This window comes from Coregonus clupeaformis, unplaced genomic scaffold, assembly GCF_020615455.1.
Source record: "Coregonus clupeaformis isolate EN_2021a unplaced genomic scaffold, ASM2061545v1 scaf0213, whole genome shotgun sequence".
In the NCBI taxonomy this organism is placed as follows: domain Eukaryota; kingdom Metazoa; phylum Chordata; class Actinopteri; order Salmoniformes; family Salmonidae; genus Coregonus; species Coregonus clupeaformis.
The window spans coordinates 242664-264853 of NW_025533668.1; the positions used below are offsets into that span (position 1 = coordinate 242664).

Consider the following 22190-nt stretch of genomic DNA (forward strand, 5'->3'; position numbering starts at 1 on the left):
GGAGGCAGTGTGTATGTGTGTCTAATGTATTTAGGCAGTGAGAGGCAGTCTGTTTCTGGGGATAGGGTACACAACAGTGTGTGTCTGCTCTAGTGTCCGGAGGCAGTGTGTATGTGTGTCTAATGCATTTAGGCAGTGAGAGGCAGTCTGTTTCTGGGATAGGGAACACAACAGTGTGTGTCTGCTCTAGTGTCCGGAGGCAGTGTGTATGTGTGTCTAATGCATTTAGGCAGTGAGAGGCAGTCTGTTTCTGGGATAGGGTACACAACAGTGTGTGTCTGCTCTAGTGTCCGGAGGCAGTGTGTATGTGTGTCTAATGCATTTAGGCAGTGAGAGGCAGTCTGTTTCTGGGATAGGGTACACAACAGTGTGTGTCTGCTCTAGTGTCCGGAGGCAGTGTGTATGTGTGTCTAATGCATTTAGGCAGTGAGAGGCAGTCTGTTTCTGGGGATAGGGAACACAACAGTGTGTGTCTGCTCTAGTGTCCGGAGGCAGTGTGTATGTGTGTCTAATGCATTTAGGCAGTGAGAGGCAGTCTGTTTCTGGGATAGGGAACACAACAGTGTGTGTCTGCTCTAGTGTCCGGAGGCAGTGTGTATGTGTGTCTAATGCATTTAGGCAGTGAGAGGCAGTCTGTTTCTGGGATAGGGAACACAACAGTGTGTGTCTGCTCTAGTGTCCGGAGGCAGTGTGTATGTGTGTCTAATGCATTTAGGCAGTGAGAGGCAGTCTGTTTCTGGGATAGGGTACACAACAGTGTGTGTCTGCTCTTGGGTCTGTCAGAGAATACCCAGGCGGAGACAGAGGCAGCGAGGAGAGACGGAGAACTCAAGCTGGTTTAATGCACTAAGGATCTGCTCCTGAAAGGGAGAGGGGGTGGGGGGGCAGGCGGGCGGGCAGGCAGCTGTATCAGGTTGGCATGGTAATGTGTGTGTGACTGCACATTAGGTCTATTCTAATTAAGTAGGCTCTGTTATGTGCTGCCACAGAGCAGCAGCTAGATGGTTATTACATAGTAGTTACATGGAACACGCAGTTTAGCTTTGTGCATGATGCTGCCACGATGCACTGAGATTAACTCTATAGGCTGTTCCTCTCTCTCTCTCTCTCTCTCTCCCCGCCTGTTCCTCTCTCTGTCTCCGTCTCTGTCCTTCCGCCTCTGTCTGTCTGTCCGTGGGTTAAACAGGTCAGAAGAGTCATCCCATTTTGCAATAGCTATTACAGATGAACAAGGTGATACAATGCTACTATACTGGACACAAGTAGTGGCACAATACAATGATCCCATGGCTGTAGTACAATGGCATGTAGGCCTGGATTTAGTCTTTCTTCTAGTAAATAATCACCTTTGTCTGACTGTGTGTGACGGCTACTACATAACTGTGGTCCTGTGTAGCTCAGTTGGTAGAGCGTGGCGCTTGCAACACCAGGGTTGTGGGTTTGATTCCCGGGGCCACCCCCATACGTAAAATGTATGCCCGCGTGGCTTTGGATAAAATCGTGTTCTAAATGGCATTTTATATTGTAGCAGAAACCAACTAGACTTCACTGAGTAGGAGGCCTGTAACTACCAGGAAGAATACAATGGTACTGTGTAGTGGTGGTGGTGGTGGTGGTGGTGGTGGGGTGGATGGCATTCAATGACCTGTAGATTCTGTCACCTCATCAACCAGAATGGCACATACAACTTGTCTGGATATTTACCTATATTTAGACAAGAGGGAAGATTCATCTATCGTTATTCATTCTATTTGCTTTATTGTTTTCATCTCTTTTCTCCAGAGTTAATAATTGACTGTGGTTGTTGAACTCCGTTAGTTTCAGTTTAGCTAGGTTTGGAACTGAACAGAACGTTGCATTCTGTTTTACTAGGTTTTGCGTTCATTAGTGCATACCGCACAAAAACATTTTTGCTACGGAAACAAGCTATTCTTATTGGACAAGTTCAGGTTACTTCCTCCATTTAAGTCTGTTGTCTTCGGGGGCGTTGTTGTTGTTATAGTAACTAGGCTATATGGAAGAGTGCATGTTAAAACCCCTTTCACACAGTGGCCCGTGCACTGAACCAGAAAACACTGTTTGACTATATAGAGTTTCAGATCTATAGTGAACAGGACCTGGGGAGTGTTTCCCCCTCTAGACAGTACAGCTAACTCCCCAGCACACAGACACCACCTCATTTGGGTCATATTCAATGATGAAATGATGGTGACTGTGTGAGCGTTTTACGTTGCAGCAGTGTTCAGGTGTGTGTGTGTGTGTGCTGAGCGGCAGTGAACGGTACGCTGGGACTGGAAATACCTGTCTGGGAGAGTGGGTGTCAAAGTTAGAACACACTAACACACACACACACACACAGTGTAGCACTATTCACAATAAGCTGTGTGTGTATGTGAAGTGGGGAGGACAACACACACACACACACAGAGAGAGAGAGAGAGAGAGCGCTCCGGACAAGAGGAGAAAGAACGTGGGGGGAGAGAGGTGAGGTGGGTAGAGGGGAGAGGTGGGGGGAGAGGGGAGGCGAGGTGGAGGAGAGAGGAGGGAGGAGAGGAGAGGTGGGGGGAGAGGAGAGGAGAGGTAGAGGAGAGGTGGGAGAGGAGAGGAGAGGTGGGGGGAGAGGAGAGGAGAGGTGGGGGAGAGGAGAGGAGAGGTGGGGGAGAGGAGAGGAGAGGTGGGGGGAGAGTAGAGGTGGGGGGAGAGGGAGGTGGAGAGAGAGGTGGAGAGAGAGGTGGGGGGAGAGAGGAGGGAGGAGAGGAGGAGGAGAGGTGGAGGAGAGGAGAGAGGTATGAAAGAGGACAGGTGGGGGAGAGGAGAGGAGAGGTGGGGGAGAGGAGAGGAGAGGTGGGGGGAGAGGAGAGGAGAGGTGGGGAGAGGAGAGGAGAGGTGGGGGAGAGAGAGGAGAGGTGGGGGAGAGTAGAGGTGGGGAGAGGGAGGTGGAGAGAGAGGTGGAGAGAGAGGTGGAGAGAGAGGTGGAGAGAGGTGGGGGGAGAGAGGAGGGAGGAGAGGAGGAGGAGAGGTGGAGGAGAGGAGAGAGGTATGAAAGAGGACAGGTGGGGGAGAGGAGAGAGGACAGATGGGGGAGAGCTGAGAGACATGATGACAGCAGGGTGGGGGATGGAAAAGAGAGGTAGACAGAAGAGAGCAGTTTCTAGCGTCATCATGTCAGGAAGCTTCATCCTCCCCACCAGTACTGTCAGTTTGGTGGTTCATCCCCCTTTGGTTAGGGTTTGGGGAGAGGCAAGCTGATCCTAGATCTGTGGCTGAGGTAGTATCTAATGGCAGGAGTTGGATTAGCTTTCAAAAATCTGCATTTTCTAAACGCAGACAATAAAAACATCTGCATTTTAAACAATTTCACCTGCGTTTTTATATTGAAAGTCAAGTGTTTGCTTCAATAAAGTAATGAGGAACGTCCAACTAGATTCATGCAAAACATTCAGCAGGAAATGGCTTCATTTTCATCAGATGACAACAGAAGTGCAACACTATTTGGCTGACAGCCACACATAGTAAATGATCTTCCAATGAAAGACCCAAGGTATTTCTTGCAAAGATGCTGCATGGCCATCAGATTTCTAATGTTTGTCGTAGAAAGAGTGTAGCCAGCTACATTTCCTAATGTGTTGCGTGAAGTTAATCTTGCATTGTAACTTGCTATTGGAGGAAGACCACACCGGAGGGCGATGGACATCAGCCAGGGCGCTGTCTGCTGATAGGATGCCCCTTCCTGAATGCGGGAATTTGATTGGTCTGACGACGAGAGCAAAGATTTCTCCTCCGAGTGGAGAAGTGCATCTGAAGCCGAACAGACGTTTCAATAGAAGCATTTTAGATCTGTTTACAAAACGCAGCAATATATTTTCTCTGCGTTTTTATCATCTTTTCTGCGAGGGGAAAAAAACGCAGAATTCTGCATTAACGCAACCTCTGAATGGTCTGGGGAGGGGCCAGCTGATCCTAGATCTGTGGTTAACCATTAGATACTAACTTAAGGTTGGGTATTGGGGAGGGGCCAGCTGATCCTAGATCTGTGGTTAATCATTAGATACTAACTTAAGGTTGGGTATTGGGGAGGGGCCAGCTGATCCTAGATCTGTGGTTAATCATTAGATACTAACTTAAGGTTGGGTATTGGGGAGGGGCCAGCCGATCCTAGATCTGTGGTTAACCATTAGATACTAACTTAAGGTTAGGTATTGGGGAGGGGCCAGCTGATCCTAGATCTGTGGTTAACCATTAGATACTAACTTAAGGTTGGGTATTGGGGAGGGGCCAGCTGATCCTAGATCTGTGGTTAACCATTAGATACTAACTTAAGGTTGGGTATTGGGGAGGGGCCAGCTGATCCTAGATCTGTTCTTAAGTTAGTATCTAATGGTTAAAGTAAAGGTTTGGGGGAAGAAGCTAATCTTAGATCTGTGTGCGGGTTGGTTTAACAGTAGCTCAATGTCTGGTGACACGCAGAATTGCATAAATTGATGGTTGGAATGGCCGATTTGTGTTTCTGTCCTAATGGATGTAGATCTGAGAGGAGAATGGCTGTCTGATACACACACAATGCCAAGTCACAAGTTTGTGTGTCTGAGTAGATGGCTGGATCTGCATTCTGAAAGCATGCGTGTTTGTCACTGGAGGGGATGTTGCCTGTTGCCTCATTTCCCCCATATGCTCCACACACACACCCCTTGTACCCATGTAGGCCCCCCCAAAAAAGAAACCCCCTTCACATTCAGCCGTGTGTACCAGATGCCCTTCTCCACAGCCACTTGTGTTTAATAAGGAGTAAGGAGGGGGCTCCTGAGAACAAGCTTACGACTGCAGTGTGTGTGTTTGTGTATAGTACTCACGCCTACAGCATCTGTGTCTCAGGCTCACTGGATGAGTTCCAAATAGCACCCTATTCCCTACATAGTGCACTAGATGTCTTGGTTCCTTAATAGAACATGTATTCTCCTTGTTACACAGAGAGAGAGAGAAAGTGAGGCAGAGCTAGAAGGAGAGAGAGGGGTGCTTGTCAGTCTTCCCACGCTGGTCACCTGCGCTAGGGATGAAAGCTAATGATCCCTCGCTCCTCCACTCCTCCACTCCACTCCTTGAAGGTCCTCTGTACCCCTCTCCTCCCTTTCTGCTTCCTTCCTTTTACCCCTCTCCTCTCTGCTCCCTCCTTCATCCTAACCTCTCCATCTCTCTCTCTCTCTCGTTCTCCTCCGTCGCTTTTGTCTGAAGAGGGTATCGTTCTGATGTATCACTCAATGTTCCTCTCCTCCTGAAAGAGGGGTTAGTCTGTTTGGTTACTCCTCTCCTCCTGAAAGAGGGGTTAGTCTGTTTGATTACTCCTCTCCTCCTGAAAGAGGGGTTAGTCTGTTTGATTACTCCTCTCCTCCTGAAAGAGGGGTTAGTCTGTTTGATTACTCCTCTCCTCCTGAAAGAGGGGTTAGTCTGTTTGATTACTCCTCTCCTCCTCCTGAAAGAGGGGTTAGTCTGTTTGATTACTCCTCTCCTCCTGAAAGAGGGGTTAGTCTGTTTGATTACTCCTCTCCTCCTGAAAGAGGGGTTAGTCTGTTTGATTACTCCTCTCCTCCTGAAAGAGGGGTTAGTCTGTTTGATTACTCCTCTCCTCCTGAAAGAGGGGTTAGTCTGTTTGATTACTCCTCTCCTCCTGAAAGAGGGGTTAGTCTGTTTGATTACTCCTCTCCTCCTCCTGAAAGAGGGGTTAGTCTGTTTGATTACTCCTCCTCCTCCTGAAAGAGGGGTTAGTCTGTTTGATTACTCCTCTCCTCCTGAAAGAGGGGTTAGTCTGTTTGATTACTCCTCTCCTCCTGAAAGAGGGGTTAGTCTGTTTGATTACTCCTCTCCTCCTGAAAGAGGGGTTAGTCTGTTTGGTTACTCCTCTCCTCCTCCTGAAAGAGGGGTTAGTCTGTTTGATTACTCCTCCTCCTCCTGAAAGAGGGGTTGGTCTGTTTGATTACTCCTCTCCTCCTCCTGAAAGAGGGGTTAGTCTGTTTGATTACTCCTCTCCTCCTCCTGAAAGAGGGGTTAGTCTGTTTGATTACTCCTCTCCTCCTCCTGAAAGAGGGGTTAGTCTGTTTGATTACTCCTCTCCTCCTGAAAGAGGGGTTAGTCTGTTTGATTACTCCCCTCCTCCTGAAAGAGGGGTTAGTCTGTTTGATTACTCCTCTCCTCCTGAAAGAGGGGTTAGTCTGTTTGATTACTCCTCTCCTCCTTCTGAAAGAGGGGTTAGTCTGTTTGATTACTCCTCTCATTCTGAAAGAGGGGTTAGTCTGTTTGATTACTCCCCTCCTTCTGAAAGAGGGGTTAGTCTGTTTGATTACTCCTCTCCTTCTGAAAGAGGGGTTAGTCTGTTTGATTACTCCTCTCCTCCTGAAAGAGGGGTTAGTCTGTTTGATTACTCCTCTCCTCCTGAAAGAGGGGTTAGTCTGTTTGATTACTCCTCCTCCTCCTGAAAGAGGGGTTAGTCTGTTTGATTACTCCTCTCCTCCTGAAAGAGGGGTTAGTCTGTCTGTTTTGTTTTTACTCTTTATTGTTTAGGGAGTTCGCCTACCACCACTCTGATACCACAACTAAACACTGTCTGTATCCCAAATAGCACCCTATTCCCTATATAGTGCACTACTTTTAACCATGGGCCCCATGGGTCTCTAGTTAAAAGTAGTGCACTATGTAGGGAATAGGTGCTATTTGGGAACAGTCTCTAAGTCCTTTGCGTGGAGAGGATTATGATAACTGTTTTAGAAAGGATCTATTTCTTCTAGATATTAATACAGAGACCCAGAATAGTTAGATATATTTATGTTTATTAGGTAGGCTGTCTTTTCCTATCAAGGAGGAGAGGACAGAGGAGGACAGGACAGAGGAGTTTAAGATGATTCAGAATGAACCAGGCCAGGGAGAGGGCTGATACAGTCTGTCTGAGGGGAGTGATGAGGAGAGAGGAGAGGGCTGATACAGTCTGTCTGAGGGGAGTGATGAGGAGAGAGGAGAGGGCTGATACAGTCTGTCTGAGGGGAGTGATGAGGAGAGAGGAGAGGGCTGATACAGTCTGTCTGAGGGGAGTGATGAGGAGAGAGGAGAGGGCTGATACAGTCTGTCTGGGGGGAGTGATGAGGAGAGAGGAGAGGGCTGATACAGTCTGTCTGAGGGGAGTGATGAGGAGAGAGGAGAGGGCTGATACCGTCTGTCTGAGGGGAGTGATGAGGAGAGAGGAGAGGGCTGATACAGTCTGTCTGAGGGGAGTGATGAGGAGAGAGGAGAGGGCTGATACTGTCTGTCTGAGGGGAGTGATGAGGAGAGGGCTGATACAGTCTGTCTGAGGGGAGTGATGAGGAGAGGGCTGATACCGTCTGTCTGGGGGGAGTGATGAGGAGAGAGGAGAGGGATGATACTGTCTGTCTGAGGGGAGTGATGAGGAGAGGGCTGATACAGTCTGTCTGAGGGGAGTGATGAGGAGAGAGGAGAGGGATGATACAGTCTGTCTGAGGGGAGTGATGAGGAGAGAGGAGAGGGCTGATACAGTCTGTCTGAGGGGAGTGATGAGGAGAGAGGAGAGGGCTGATACAGTCTGTCTGAGGGGAGTGATGAGGAGAGAGGAGAGGGCTGATACAGTCTGTCTGAGGGGAGTGATGAGGAGAGAGGAGAGGGCTGATACAGTCTGTCTGAGGGGAGTGATGAGGAGAGGGCTGATACAGTCTGTCTGAGGGGAGTGATGAGGAGAGAGGAGAGGGCTGATACAGTCTGTCTGAGGGGAGTGATGAGGAGAGAGGAGAGGGCTGATACCGTCTGTCTGGGGGAGTGATGAGGAGAGGGCTGATACCATCTGTCTGAGGGGAGTGATGAGGAGAGAGGAGAGGGCTGATACAGTCTGTCTGAGGGGAGTGATGAGGAGAGGGGAGAGGGCTGATACAGTCTGTCTGAGGGGAGTGATGAGGAGAGAGGAGAGGGCTGATACCGTCTGTCTGAGGGGAGTGATGAGGAGAGAGGAGAGGGCTGATACCGTCTGTCTGAGGGGAGTGATGAGGAGAGAGGAGAGGGCTGATACCGTCTGTCTGGGGGGAGTGATGAGGAGAGAGGAGAGGGCTGATACAGTCTGTCTGAGGGGAGTGATGAGGAGAGAGGAGAGGGCTGATACAGTCTGTCTGGGGGGAGTGATGAGGAGAGAGGAGAGGGCTGACACCGTCTGTCTGAGGGGAGTGATGAGGAGAGAGGAGAGGGCTGATACCGTCTGTCTGAGGGGAGTGATGAGGAGAGAGGAGAGGGCTGATACAGTCTGTCTGAGGGGAGTGATGAGGAGAGAGGAGAGGGCTGACACCGTCTGTCTGAGGGGAGTGATGAGGAGAGAGGAGAGGGCTGATACCGTCTGTCTGAGGGGAGTGATGAGGAGAGAGGAGAGGGCTGATACCGTCTGTCTGAGGGGAGTGATGAGGAGAGAGGAGAGGGCTGATACGGTCTGTCTGGGGGGAGTGATGAGGAGAGAGGAGAGGGCTGATACAGTCTGTCTGGGGGGAGTGATGAGGAGAGAGGAGAGGGCTGATACGGTCTGTCTGGGGGGAGTGATGAGGAGAGAGGAGAGGGCTGATACAGTCTGTCTGGGGGGAGTGATGAGGAGAGAGGAGAGGGCTGATACAGTCTGTCTGAGGGGAGTGATGAGGAGAGAGGAGAGGGCTGATACGGTCTGTCTGAGGGGAGTGATGAGGAGAGAGGAGAGGGCTGATACAGTCTGTCTGAGGGGAGTGATGAGGAGAGAGGAGAGGGCTGATACAGTCTGTCTGAGGGGAGTGATGAGGAGAGAGGAGAGGGCTGATACCGTCTGTCTGAGGGGAGTGATGAGGAAAGTTTACAAGGGAGAACATGTGAGCCAAAGAGCAGAGGGAGGGAGGGAGGGAGGGAGGGAGGGAGGGAGGGAGGGAGGGAGGGAGGGAGGGGTTGGCGCTGCTGTTTTTGGCATTTCTCCCTTTCCCCTCTGTTCATGAGTTCTCACCAACAGGAAGCCCAAACCCCACTAGCCAAATCTACACTGTTTCTATGGTGTTCTCTCTTTCTTTCACTCTATCCCTCCATTCCTGCCCTCTGTCACGGTTTCCCTCTCACTAGTTTCTGTTTCTCTCTTTCTTTCACTCTATCCCTCCATTCCTGCCCTCTGTCACGGTTTCCCTCTCACTAGTTTCTGTTTCTCTCTTTCTTTCACTCTATCCCTCCATTCCTGCCCTCTGTCACGGTTTCCCTCTCACTAGTTTCTGTTTCTCTCTTTCTTTCACTCTATCCCTCCATTCCTGCCCTCTGTCACGGTTTCCCTCTCACTAGTTTCTGTTTCTCTCTTTCTTTCACTCTATCCCTCCATTCCTGCCCTCTGTCACGGTTTCCCTCTCACTAGTTTCTGTTTCTCTCTTTCTTTCACTCTATCCCTCCATTCCTGCCCTCTGTCACGGTTTCCCTCTCACTAGTTTCTGTTTCTCTCTTTCTTTCACTCTATCCCTCCATTCCTGCCCTCTGTCACGGTTTCCCTCTCACTAGTTTCTGTTTCTCTCTTTCTTTCACTCTATCCCTCCATTCCTGCCCTCTGTCACGGTTTCCCTCTCACTAGTTTCTGTTTCTCTCTTTCTTTCACTCTATCCCTCCATTCCTGCCCTCTGTCACGGTTTCCCTCTCACTAGTTTCTGTTTCTCTCTTCACCCTCTTTTCTTTCCCTTCTCTTTCTTACTCATTCTGTTCTTCTTCTCTCTGTTTAGGCCTACCTCTCTTTCTGTTCTTCTTCTCTCTGTTTAGGCCTACCTCTCTTTCTGTTATTCTTCTCTCTGTTTAGGCCTACCTCTCTTTCTGTTCTTCTTCTCTCTGTTTAGGCCTACCTCTCTTTCTGTTCTTCTTCTCTCTGTTTAGGCCTACCTCTCTTTCTGTTCTTCTTCTCTCTGTTTAGGCCTACCTCTCTTTCTGTTCTTCTTCTCTCTGTTTAGGCCTACCTCTCTTTCTGTTCTTCTTCTCTCTGTTTAGGCCTACCTCTCTTTCTGTTCTTCTTCTCTCTGTTTAGGCCTACCTCTCTTTCTGTTATTCTTCTCTCTGTTTAGGCCTACCTCTCTTTCTGTTCTTCTTCTCTCTGTTTAGGCCTACCTCTCTTTCTGTTCTTCTTCTCTCTGTTTAGGCCTACCTCTCTTTCTGTTCTTCTTCTCTCTGTTTAGGCCTACCTCTCTTTCTGTTATTCTTCTCTCTGTTTAGGCCTACCTCTCTTTCTGTTCTTCTTCTCTCTGTTTAGGCCTACCTCTCTTTCTGTTCTTCTTCTCTCTGTTTAGGCCTACCTCTCTTTCTGTTCTTCTTCTCTCTGTTTAGGCCTACCTCTCTTTCTGTTCTTCTTCTCTCTGTTTAGGCCTACCTCTCTTTCCTTCTCTTTTCTCTCTGTCCTCTCCTCCTCCTGGCTGGCTCAACTGTTCCTTCCCTCTTTCCTTCCCCTGGGCTTAGTTGCTCTCTCCCTCTCGTTCCTTCTCTCCCTCTCGTTCCTTCTCTCCCTCTCGCTCCTTCTCTCTCTCTCGCTCCTTCTCTCTCTCTCGCTCCTTCTCTCTCTCTCTCTCCTTCTCTCTCTCTCCTTCTCTCTCTCTCCTTCTCTCTCTCCTTCCACATGATTCTCTCTCTATTTGCCCCTTTTTTAAGTTTGTGTTGTAACAGTTGTGCAGAATGTGTTGAACAGGTGTGTGTGTGAAGGAAATGTAGCAGCAGCAGAGCACAGGACAGCTGAGCAGCTTCAAACACTACTGATGTTGTAGAGAGAGACATGGAGAGTCTGCTGGGCCCTGTCTGTCAGTGAAGGAGGGAGGGGAGAGTCTGCTGGGCCCTGTCTGTCAGTGTAGGAGGGAGAGAGGGAGGGGAGAGTCTGCTGGGCCCTGTCTGTCAGTGTAGGAGGGAGAGAGGGAGGGGAGAGTCTGCTGGGCCCTGTCTGTCAGTGAAGGAAGGAGAGAGGGAGGGGAGAGTCTGCTGGGCCCTGTCTGTCAGTGAAGGAGGGAGAGAGGGAGGGGAGAGTCTGCTGGGCCCTGTCTGTCAGTGAAGGAGGGAGAGAGGGAGGGGAGAGTCTGCTGGGCCCTGTCTGTCAGTGTAGGAGGGAGAGAGGGAGGGGAGAGTCTGTTGGGCCCTGTCTGTCAGTGAAGGAGGGAGAGAGGGAGGGGAGAGTCTGCTGGGCCCTGTCTGTCAGTGTAGGAGGGAGAGAGGGAGGGGAGAGTCTGCTGGGCCCTGTCTGTCAGTGAAGGAAGGAGAGAGGGAGGGGAGAGTCTGCTGGGCCCTGTCTGTCAGTGAAGGAGGGAGAGAGGGAGGGGGAGAGTCTGCTGGGCCCTGTCTGTCAGTGAAGGAGGGAGAGAGGGAGGGAGAGTCTGCTGGGCCCTGTCTGTCAGTGTAGGAGGGGAGAGGGAGGGGAGAGTCTGCTGGGCCCTGTCTGTCAGTGAAGGAGGGAGAGAGGGAGGGGAGAGTCTGCTGGGCCCTGTCTGTCAGTGAAGGAAGGAGAGAGGGAGGGGAGAGTCTGCTGGGCCCTGTCTGTCAGTGTAGGAGGGAGAGAGGGAGGGGAGAGTCTGCTGGGCCCTGTCTGTCAGTGTAGGAGGGAGAGAGGGAGGGGAGAGTCTGCTGGGCCCTGTCTGTCAGTGTAGGAGGGAGAGAGGGAGGGGAGAGTCTGCTGGGCCCTGTCTGTCAGTGTAGGAGGGAGAGAGGGAGGGGAGAGTCTGCTGGGCCCTGTCTGTCAGTGTAGGAGGGAGAGAGGGAGGGGAGAGTCTGCTGGGCCCTGTCTGTCAGTGTAGGAGGGAGAGAGGGAGGGGAGAGTCTGCTGGGCCCTGTCTGTCAGTGTAGGAGGGAGAGAGGGAGGGGAGAGTCTGCTGGGCCCTGTCTGTCAGTGAAGGAGGGAGAGAGGGAGGGGAGAGTCTGCTGGGCCCTGTCTGTCAGTGTAGGAGGAGAGAGAGGGAGGGGAGAGTCTGCTGGGCCCTGTCTGTCAGTGTAGGAGGGAGAGAGGGAGGGGAGAGTCTGCTGGGCCCTGTCTGTCAGTGAAGGAGGGAGAGAGGGAGGGAGAGTCTGCTGGGCCCTGTCTGTCAGTGTAGGAGGGAGAGAGGGAGGGGAGAGTCTCTGCTGGGCCCTGTCTGTCAGTGAAGGAGGGAGAGAGGGAGGGGAGAGTCTGCTGGGCCCTGTCTGTCAGTGTAGGAGGGAGAGAGGGAGGGGAGAGGGAAAGGAGAGAAGGTTCATGTGGTATGTGTGTGGGGTTTGCATGGAAGTGAACGTGTGTAGTGTTGGTGACTTGTAGTTCTAGAGTGTGTGAGCGTTAGCGAGCGGCCTGTGTGTGTGTGTGTGTGGGCCTTGTTTACTGGCTTCCTGGGTGGGCTGTCTGTGGAGCAGCACCGAGGGTTCTTCCCAAATGGATCCCTATATAGTGCACTACTTTGGACCAGAGCTCTATGACCCTGCTTAAAAGTAGTGCGCTATATAAGGGAATAGGGTGTCATCTGGGACACTAGAGAGACATGGAGATCATTACGTCACTACGGCAACACTACTACTACAGAGTTAGGACGGGGGAGGTGGAGGGAGGGAATGAAAACTAGAGGGAGAGTGTCACTCCTGTGTTTACAATGGGAAGCCCTACTTAATGACACACACACACACACACCCACGGGTGCTGTCAGTCACGTAGGGTTAGTTTATTCTCTCTGTCTTTTTTTAAAGAGGTAGCGTTTTAGTGTGTCTGGTGAAGACCTCATGTTATTCTACAAGGCTGGCGCTGAAGTCTTGACGGCTGTTGATGTGTTGTGTTCAGATGTCTTAAGATCTTCGTGTGTGTGTGTGTCTCTCTCACGCTCATCTCGCGCACTCATCACACACTCTCCCCTCTCTCTCTCTCTCTCTCTCTCGCTCTCTCTCTCTCTCTCTCTCTCTCTCCCCTCTCTCTCACTCTCTCTCTCTCTCTCTCTCTCTCTCTCTCTCTCCCTCTCTCTCCCCTCTCTCTCTCTCGCCTCTGTCTCGCTCTCTCACGTCTCTCTCTCGCTCTCTCTATCTGTGTCTTTTAGATGTGTTAAGTGAAAAGTTACTGAGAAATAATCTCACCAGCTACTTCTAAGAGAGATGGAGGGAGAACGATATGAAAAGAGGAGAGATAGAAAGGGATGTGTTAATGAGGGAGGGAGGGAGAGGACTGAAAGAGAGTGTGGGTATGACATGAAGAAGAGATGGGGGCTGGTGATATGTAGAGGGAAGGTGTGTGTGTGGGAGGGATGGAGAGAGGGAGAGAGAGAGAGGGTGTAATGTGTTGGAGGGAGTGATGGTGATGAAATGAGGGAGGAGGAGAAGAGGAAATAGCTGATGCTTCCAGAAAATCAATAGCTGTCAAGAGAAGCCACAATCTCTCTCTCTCTCTCTCATACTCTTTTTCATCGATCTTCCCCTCTCTCTCCCATCCTCCCTCTCTCTCTCTCCCACCATCCTCCCTGTCTCTGTCCTGTTCTCTCCTGTCCCATGGTGTGTGACTGTCCTGTTCTCTCCTGTCCCATGGTGTGTGACTGTCCTGTTTTCTCCTGTCCCATGGTGTGTGACTGTCCTGTTCTCCCCTGTCCCATGGTGTGTGACTGTCCTGTTCTCTCCTGTCCCATGGTGTGTGACTGTCCTGTTCTCTCCTGTCCCATGGTGTGTGACTGTCCTGTTCTCTCCTGTCCCATGGTGTGTGACTGTCCTGTTCTCTCCTGTCCCATGGTGTGTGACTGTCCTGTTCTCTCCTGTCCCATGGTGTGTGACTGTCCTGTTCTCTCCTGTCCCATGGTGTGTGACTGTCCTGTTCTCTCCTGTCCCATGGTGTGTGACTGTCCTGACAGTTGCAGCAAACTCAAACTAACATCGAAAAACAACCTATCATGTGAACAAAACAATGTAACTGGCCAAGAAACACGAGGACAAAGTCACACTTTAGTAGTCTTTCTGGTCAATTAGACCGTGTTCTACATGTGGGCTTTGGATTGAGGTAAATAATGGAAAGTAAAACTATCTTTTCATCACTAGTGTTCTTTAGTCTTCTCCTCTTAGATGAGGTGGCCTTGACCAGACTAACCAGAGTCCCAAATGGCACCCTATTCCCTGTTTAGCGCACTACTTTTGACCGAGTAACAGTCTGGTGGTGATGTGGTGGGATTCTGCTTTAATCCTGGATTACTGGCTTTACTGTGTGTTTGCCGTGTGTGTGTGTGTGTGTGTGTGTGTGTGTGTGTGTGTTTGCCGTGTGTGTGTTTGCCGTGTGTGTGTGTTTGCCGTGTGTGTGTGTGTGTGTGTTTGCCGTGTGTGTGTTTGCCGTGTGTGTGTGTTTGCCGTGTGTGTGTGTGTTTGCCGTGTGTGTGTGTGTTTGCCGTGTGTGTGTGTGTTTGCCGTGTGTGTGTGTGTTTGCCGTGTGTGTGTGTGTTTGCCATGTGTGTGTTTGCCGTGTGTGTGTTTGCCGTGTGTGTGTTTGCCGTGTGTGTGTGTGTGTGTGTGTTTGCCGTGTGTATGTGTGTTTGCCGTGTGTGTTTGCCATGTGTACGCTATATTGTTTACTGCTTCTGAATGTACTGACTGTAGCTAGTCCTTTTGTCTTTCTCTAATCTCTCACACTAGAGACCCTAACTCACACAAACATGTTGTTTCTATGTTAAGGTCCAGATGTTAGATAATCAAAACAACAATAGGGGATAAATCTCTATAAACCTATATAGCCTTAGTATCATATTGTCTCTATAAACCTATATAGTCTTAGTATCATATTGTCTCTATAAACCTATATAGCCTTAGTATCATATTGTCTCTATAAACATATATAGCCTTAGTATCATATTGTCTCTATAAACCTTTATAGCCTTAGTATCATATTGTCTCTATAAACATATATAGCCTTAGTATCATATTGTCTCTATAAACCTATATAGCCTTAGTATCATATTGTCTATATAAACCTATATAGCCTTAGTATCATATTGTCTCTATAAACCTATATAGCCTTAGTATCATATTGTCTATATAAACCTATATAGCCTTAGTATCATATTGTCTCTATAAACCTATATAGCCTTAGTATCATATTGTCTCTATAAACCTATATAGCCTTAGTATCATATTGTCTCTATAAACCTATATAGCCTTAGTATCATATTGTCTCTATAAACCTATATAGCCTTAGTATCATATTGTCTCTATAAACCTATATAGCCTTAGTATCATATTGTCTCTATAAACCTATATAGCCTTAGTATCATATTGTCTCTATAAACCTATATAGCCTTAGTATCATATTGTCTCTATAAACCTATATAGCCTTAGTATCATATTGTCTCTATAAACCTATATAGCCTTAGTATCATATTGTCTCTATAAACCTATATAGCCTTAGTATCATATTGTCTCTATAAGCCTATATAGCCTTAGTATCATATTGTCTATATAAACCTATATAGCCTTAGTATCATATTGTCTCTATAAGCCTATATAGCCTTAGTATCATATTGTCTCTATAAACCTATATAGCCTTAGTATCATATTGTCTCTATAAGCCTATATAGCCTTAGTATCATATTGTCTCTATAAGCCTATATAGCCTTAGTATCATATTGTCTCTATAAACCTATATAGCCTTAGTATCATATTGTCTCTATAAACCTATATAGCCTTAGTATCATATTGTCTCTATAAACCTATATAGCCTTAGTATCATATTGTCTCTATAAACCTATATAGCCTTAGTATCATATTGTCTCTATAAACCTATATAGCCTTAGTATCATATTGTCTCTATAAACCTATATAGCCTTAGTATCATATTGTCTCTATAAACCTATATAGCCTTACTATCATATTGTCTCTATAAACCTATATAGCATTAGTATCATATTGTCTCTATAAACCTATATAGCCTTAGTATCATATTGTCTCTATAAACCTATATAGCCTTAGTATCATATTGTCTCTATTAACCTATATAGCCTTAGTATCATATTGTCTCTATAAACCTATATAGCCTTAGTATCATATTGTCTCTATAAACCTATATAGCCTTAGTATCATATTGTCTCTATAAACCTTATAGCCTTAGTATCATATTGTCTCTATAAACCTATATAGCCTTAGTATCATATTGTCTCTATAAACCTATATAGCCTTAGTATCATATTGTCTCTATAAACCTATATAGCCTTACTATCATATTGTCTCTATAAACCTATATAGCCTTAGTATCATATTGTCTCTATAAACCTATATAGCCTTAGTATCATATTGTCTCTATAAACCTATATAGCCTTAGTATCATATTGTCTCTATAAACCTATATAGCCTTAGTATCATATTGTCTCTATAAACCTATATAGCCTTAGTATCATATTGTCTCTATAAACCTATATAGCCTTAGTATCATATTGTCTCTATAAACCTATATAGCCTTAGTATTATATTGTCTCTATAAGCCTATATAGCCTTAGTATCATATTGTCTCTATAAACCTATATAGCATTAGTATCATATTGTCTCTATAAACCTATATAGCCTTAGTATCATATTGTCTCTATAAACCTATATAGCCTTAGTATCATATTGTCTCTATAAACCTTTATATCATTAGTATCATATTGTCTCTATAAACCTTTATATCATTAGTATCATATTGTCTCTATAAACCTATATAGCCTTAGTATCATATTGTCTCTATAAACCTTTATAGCCTTAGTATCATATTGTCTCTATAAGCCTATATAGCCTTAGTATCATATTGTCTCTATAAACCTACTGTATATAGCCTTAGTATCATATTGTCTCTATAAACCTATATAGCATTAGTATCATATTGTCTCTATAAGCCTATATAGCCTTAGTATCATATTGTCTCTATAAGCCTATATAGCCTTAGTATCATATTGTCTCTATAAACCTATATAGCCTTAGTATGATATTGTCTCTATAAGCCTATATAGCCTTAGTATCATATTGTCTCTATAAACCTATATAGCCTTAGTATTATATTGTCTCTATAAACCTATATAGCCTTAGTATCATATTGTCTCTATAAGCCTATATAGCCTTAGTATCATATTGTCTCTATAAACCTTATAGCCTTAGTATCATATTGTCTCTATAAACCTATATAGCCTTAGTATCATATTGTCTCTATAAACCTATATAGCCTTAGTATCATATTGTCTCTATAAACCTATATAGCCTTAGTATCATATTGTCTCTATAAACCTATATAGCCTTAGTATTATATTGTCTCTATAAGCCTATAGCCTTAGTATCATATTGTTTCTATAAACCTATATAGCATTAGTATCATATTGTCTCTATAAACCTATATAGCCTTAGTATCATATTGTCTCTATAAACCTATATAGCCTTAGTATCATATTGTCTCTATAAACCTTTATATCATTAGTATCATATTGTCTCTATAAACCTTTATATCATTAGTATCATATTGTCTCTATAAACCTATATAGCCTTAGTATCATATTGTCTCTATAAACCTTTATAGCCTTAGTATCATATTGTCTCTATAAGCCTATATAGCCTTAGTATCATATTGTCTCTATAAACCTACTGTATATAGCCTTAGTATCATATTGTCTCTATAAACCTATATAGCCTTAGTATCATATTGTCTCTATAAGCCTATATAGCCTTAGTATCATATTGTCTCTATAAACCTATATAGCCTTAGTATCATATTGTCTCTATAAACCTATATAGCCTTAGTATCATATTGTCTCTATAAGCCTATATAGCCTTAGTATCATATTGTCTCTATAAACCTATATAGCCTTAGTATGATATTGTCTCTATAAGCCTATATAGCCTGTAACTAGGAACCATAAGGGGAGTCTACCACTGTTAATAATGGTATCTCTGTGTCTAGGATCTATAGGGGAGTCTACCACTGTTAATAATGGTATCTCTGTGTCTAGGAGCCATAGGGGAGTCTACCACTGTTAATAATGGTATCTCTGTGTCTAGGATCTATAGGGGAGTCTACCACTGTTAATAATGGTATCTCTGTGTCTAGGAACCATAGGGGGAGTCTACCACTGTTAATAATGGTATCTCTGTGTCTAGGATCTATAGGGGGAGTCTACCACTGTTAATAATGGTATCTCTGTGTCTAGGATCTATAGGGGAGTCTACCACTGTTAATAATGGTATCTCTGTGTCTAGGATCTATAGGGGGAGTCTACCACTGTTAATAATGGTATCTCTGTGTCTAGGATCTATAGGGGGAGTCTACCACTGTTAATAATGGTATCTCTGTGTCTAGGATCTATAGGGGGAGTCTACCACTGTTAATAATGGTATATCTGTGTCTAGGATCTATAGGGGAGTCTACCACTGTTAATAATGGTATCTCTGTGTCTAGGATCTATAGGGGGAGTCTACCACTGTTAATAATGGTATCTCTGTGTCTAGGATCTATAGGGGAGTCTACCACTGTTAATAATGGTATCTCTGTGTCTAGGAGCCATAGGGGGAGTCTACCACTGTTAATAATGGTATCTCTGTGTCTAGGAGCCATAGGGGGAGTCTACCACTGTTAATAATGGTATCTCTGTGTCTAGGAGCCGTAGGGGGAGTCTACCACTGTTAATAATGGTATCTCTGTGTCTGGGATCTATAGGGGGAGTCTACCACTGTTAATAATGGTATCTCTGTGTCTGGGATCTATAGGGGGAGTATACCACTGTTAATAATGGTATCTCTGTGTCTGGGATCTATAGGGGGAGTCTACCACTGTTAATAATGGTATATCTGTCTCTAGGAGCCATAGGGGAGTCTACCACTGTTAATAATGGTATCTCTGTGTCTGGGATCTATAGGGGGGAGTCTACCACTGTTAATAATGGTATCTCTGTGTCTAGGATCTATAGGGGGAGTCTACCACTGTTAATAATGGTATATCTGTGTCTGGGATCTATAGGGGGAGTCTACCACTGTTAATAATGGTATCTCTGTGTCTAGGAGCCATAGGGGGAGTATACCACTGTTAATAATGGTAACTCTGTGTCTATGATCTATAGGGGGAGTCTACCACTGTTAATAATGGTATCTCTGTGTCTGGGAGCCATAGGGGGAGTCTACCACTGTTAATAATGGTATCTCTGTGTCTAGGAGCCGTAGGGGGGAGGAGCCATCCTGACCATGCCTGGGGAGAGGAGAGTGACAAGGTGAGAGAAACACACACACACACACACAGTCATAATATCGTGCTCCAACAGCTCCTCTAGTGTTTACAGATATGACCTCATTGTGAAAGAAAGACACTGTCAGGTCCTTACACATACCTCTGGGCCATGTGGAGGGGACTGGTTTCTGTGGAGGGGACTGGTTTCTGTGGAGGGGACTGGTTTCTGTGGAGGGCGCTGGTTTCTGTGGAGGGGACTGGTTTCTGTGGAGGGCGCTGGTTTCTGTGGAGGGCGCTGGTTTCTGTGGAGGGCGCTGGTTTCTGTGGAGGGGACTGGTTTCTGTGGAGGGGACTGGTTTCTGTGGAGGGGACTGGTTTCTGTGGAGGGGACTGGTTTCTGTGGAGGGGACTGGTTTCTGTGGAGGGGGCTGGTTTCTGTGGAGGGGGCTGGTTTCTGTGGAGGGGACTGGTTTCTGTGGAGGGGGCTGGTTTCTGTGGAGGGGACTGGTTTCTGTGGAGGGGACTGGTTTCTGTGGAGGGGACTGGTTTCTGTGGAGGGGACTGGTTTCTGTGGAGGGCGCTGGTTGGGAGATATTGATTGAACTGAAGTGGAGAGGAAATGAAGGAAAATGGAGGGAGGGAAAGAGGGAATGCAGGGAGAGGAAGGAGGGAGAGGAAGGAATACAGAAGGAGAGGAGGAAGAAGGGAGGTGGATGGAGGGAGAGAGGAGGTGCTGCTAATGATTTCACCTCCAGGTGTTGGTGTGAGTGGGGGAACTAGAGGAGGAATGGTGGCCCAGGAAAATACAGAGATTTGAAATCAAGAGGTGGGGAAGAGGGGGTGGGAGAAATAAAGTGTGTGTGTGTGTGTGTGCTTATGTGTGGGCCAGAGTGTGTGTGGGTCAGGGTGTGTGTGGGTCAGGGTGTGTGTGGGTCAGGGTGTGTGTGGGTCAGGGTGTGTGTGGGTCAGGGTGTGTGTGTGTGTGTGTGTGTTTTATAGGTGCGTGCACATGCAAGTGGGGAGGCCGGGGTGATAAAACAGTGTGTTTATTTTCTGTCCATACCTCTGTAGCCTAAGCACCAGCTGTGTGTGTCTGTGTGTGTCTGTGTGTGTCTGTGTGTGTCTGTGTGTGGTATTTAAATCCCCCATTGTATTTGAATTGGAGGTCACACCGTCTGCTGTGTTGCTGGAGTGTTCTATTGCTATTCTTGAAACATGCATGCAGGTACTCACACTCACATGCGTGCACACACACACACACACACACACACACACACACACACACACACACTACTCTGTCTGAACACATGCAGGCAGTAAGTCTCATTAGTAGGAAGCTTTAATGTGCCTGTCTGTTAGGGGAACTCTTCAGATGCCCCCGCTGATCTTCTTTCCAGGGTCTTGGGGAGGGGTACGGGTGGAGGGGGGTAGAGGGGGATGGAGTTATGGTTTTGGGGTAGAAGGGGGTGAGGGAATGGACACAGTGGCAGGGGAAATGGGAGAATGAAGGTTAGAATATAGAGGTTTTGGGGTAGAAGGGGGTGAGGGAATGGACACAGTGGCAGGGGAAATGGGAGAATGAAGGTTAGAATATAGAGGTGTAGTGTTGCACGGTATACCCAAACGGAGGTACTTGAAAAACGTTTCAGTTCTAGATTATTTTTTAAACTTTAATTTTGTCTGTATTTTTTGTTGTTGTATTTATTAAGGATCCCCACTAGTTCCTGCCAAGGCAGCATCTACTCTTCCTGGGGTCCGGCCAAATTAAGGCAGTTATACAATTTTAAAAAAACATTACAATACATTCATTACAGAATTCACAACATATTGTGTGCTCTCAGGCCCCTACTCCACTACCACATATCTACAACACAAAATCCATGTGTACGTGTGTGTATAGTGCGTATGTTATCGTGTGTGTGCCTATGTTTGTGTTGCTTCACAGTCCCCGCTGTTCCATAAACTGTATTTCTATTTGTTTTTTAAATCTGATTCTACTGCTTGCATCAGTTACCTGATGTGGAATAGAGTTCCATGTAGTCATGGCTCTATGTAGTACTGCTGCGGCTCCCATAGTCTGTTCTGGACTTGGGCACTGTGAAGAGACCTCTGGTGGCATGTCTTGTGGGGTATGCATGGGTGTCTGAGCTGTGTGCTAGTCGTTTAAACAGACAGCTCGGTGCTTTCAACATGTCAATACATGTGGTGATGATGTCAATCTCTCCTCCACTTTGAGCCAGGAGAGATTGACATGCAGATTATTAATGTTAGCTCTCTGTACATCCAAGGGCCAGCCGTGCTGCCCTGTTCTGAGCCAATTGCAATTTTCCTAAGTCCCTCTTTGTGGCACCTGACCACACGACTGAACAGTAGTCAGGGTGCGACAAAACTAGGGCCTGTAGGACCTGCCTTGTTGATAGTGCTGTTAAGAAGGCAGAGCAGCGCTTTGTTATGGACAGACTTCTCCCCATCTTAGCTACTGTTGTATCAATATATTTTGACCATGACAGTTTACAATCCAGGGTTACTCCAAGCAGTTTAGTCACCTCAACTTACTCAATTTCCACATTATTTATTACAAGATTTAGTCGAGGTTTAGGGAATGATTTGTCCCAAATACAATGCTGTCATGTGTCTCACAGATCAAGCCCCCAAGTTAACACACTGAAATAATGCAACACGGAATGTAGAAATGTTGAAACTGTTAATTACTGTTCGTAAACAATGTCCATACAGGCTAGAATAACTTCAAAATAAAGTGGTTATCCCACTGGCTATAGGGTGAATGCACCAATTTGTGAGTCGCTCTTGATAAGAGCCTCTGCTAAATGACGTAAATGTGCCCTTGAGCAAGGCACTTAACCCTAATTGCTCCTGTAAGTCGCTCTGGATAAGAGCGTCTGCTAAATGACTAAATTGTAAATGTGAATGTAAAATGCAAGAAGATAGCCTACGAAGCTGGAAGCTACCGCTAACTTTCCTTGCTAGCTGACAGCTGAAGCTAACATCAATTCACTACCCCTAGTACTTTGTTTATGATGATAATATG

The 22190-nt window shown here is 46.5% G+C and overlaps 1 protein-coding gene across 1 annotated transcript in view; it reads left to right on the plus strand.

The window, feature by feature from the left end:
• LOC123484174 (trithorax group protein osa-like) overlaps positions 1 to 22190 on the plus strand; it is a 34393-nt gene that overhangs the window by 647 nt on the left and 11556 nt on the right. The window contains exon 2 of the mRNA XM_045214197.1: positions 19129 to 19184. Within this exon, the coding sequence (XP_045070132.1) occupies positions 19129 to 19184 (56 nt within the window). The remainder of the gene's footprint in view (positions 1 to 19128; positions 19185 to 22190) is intronic.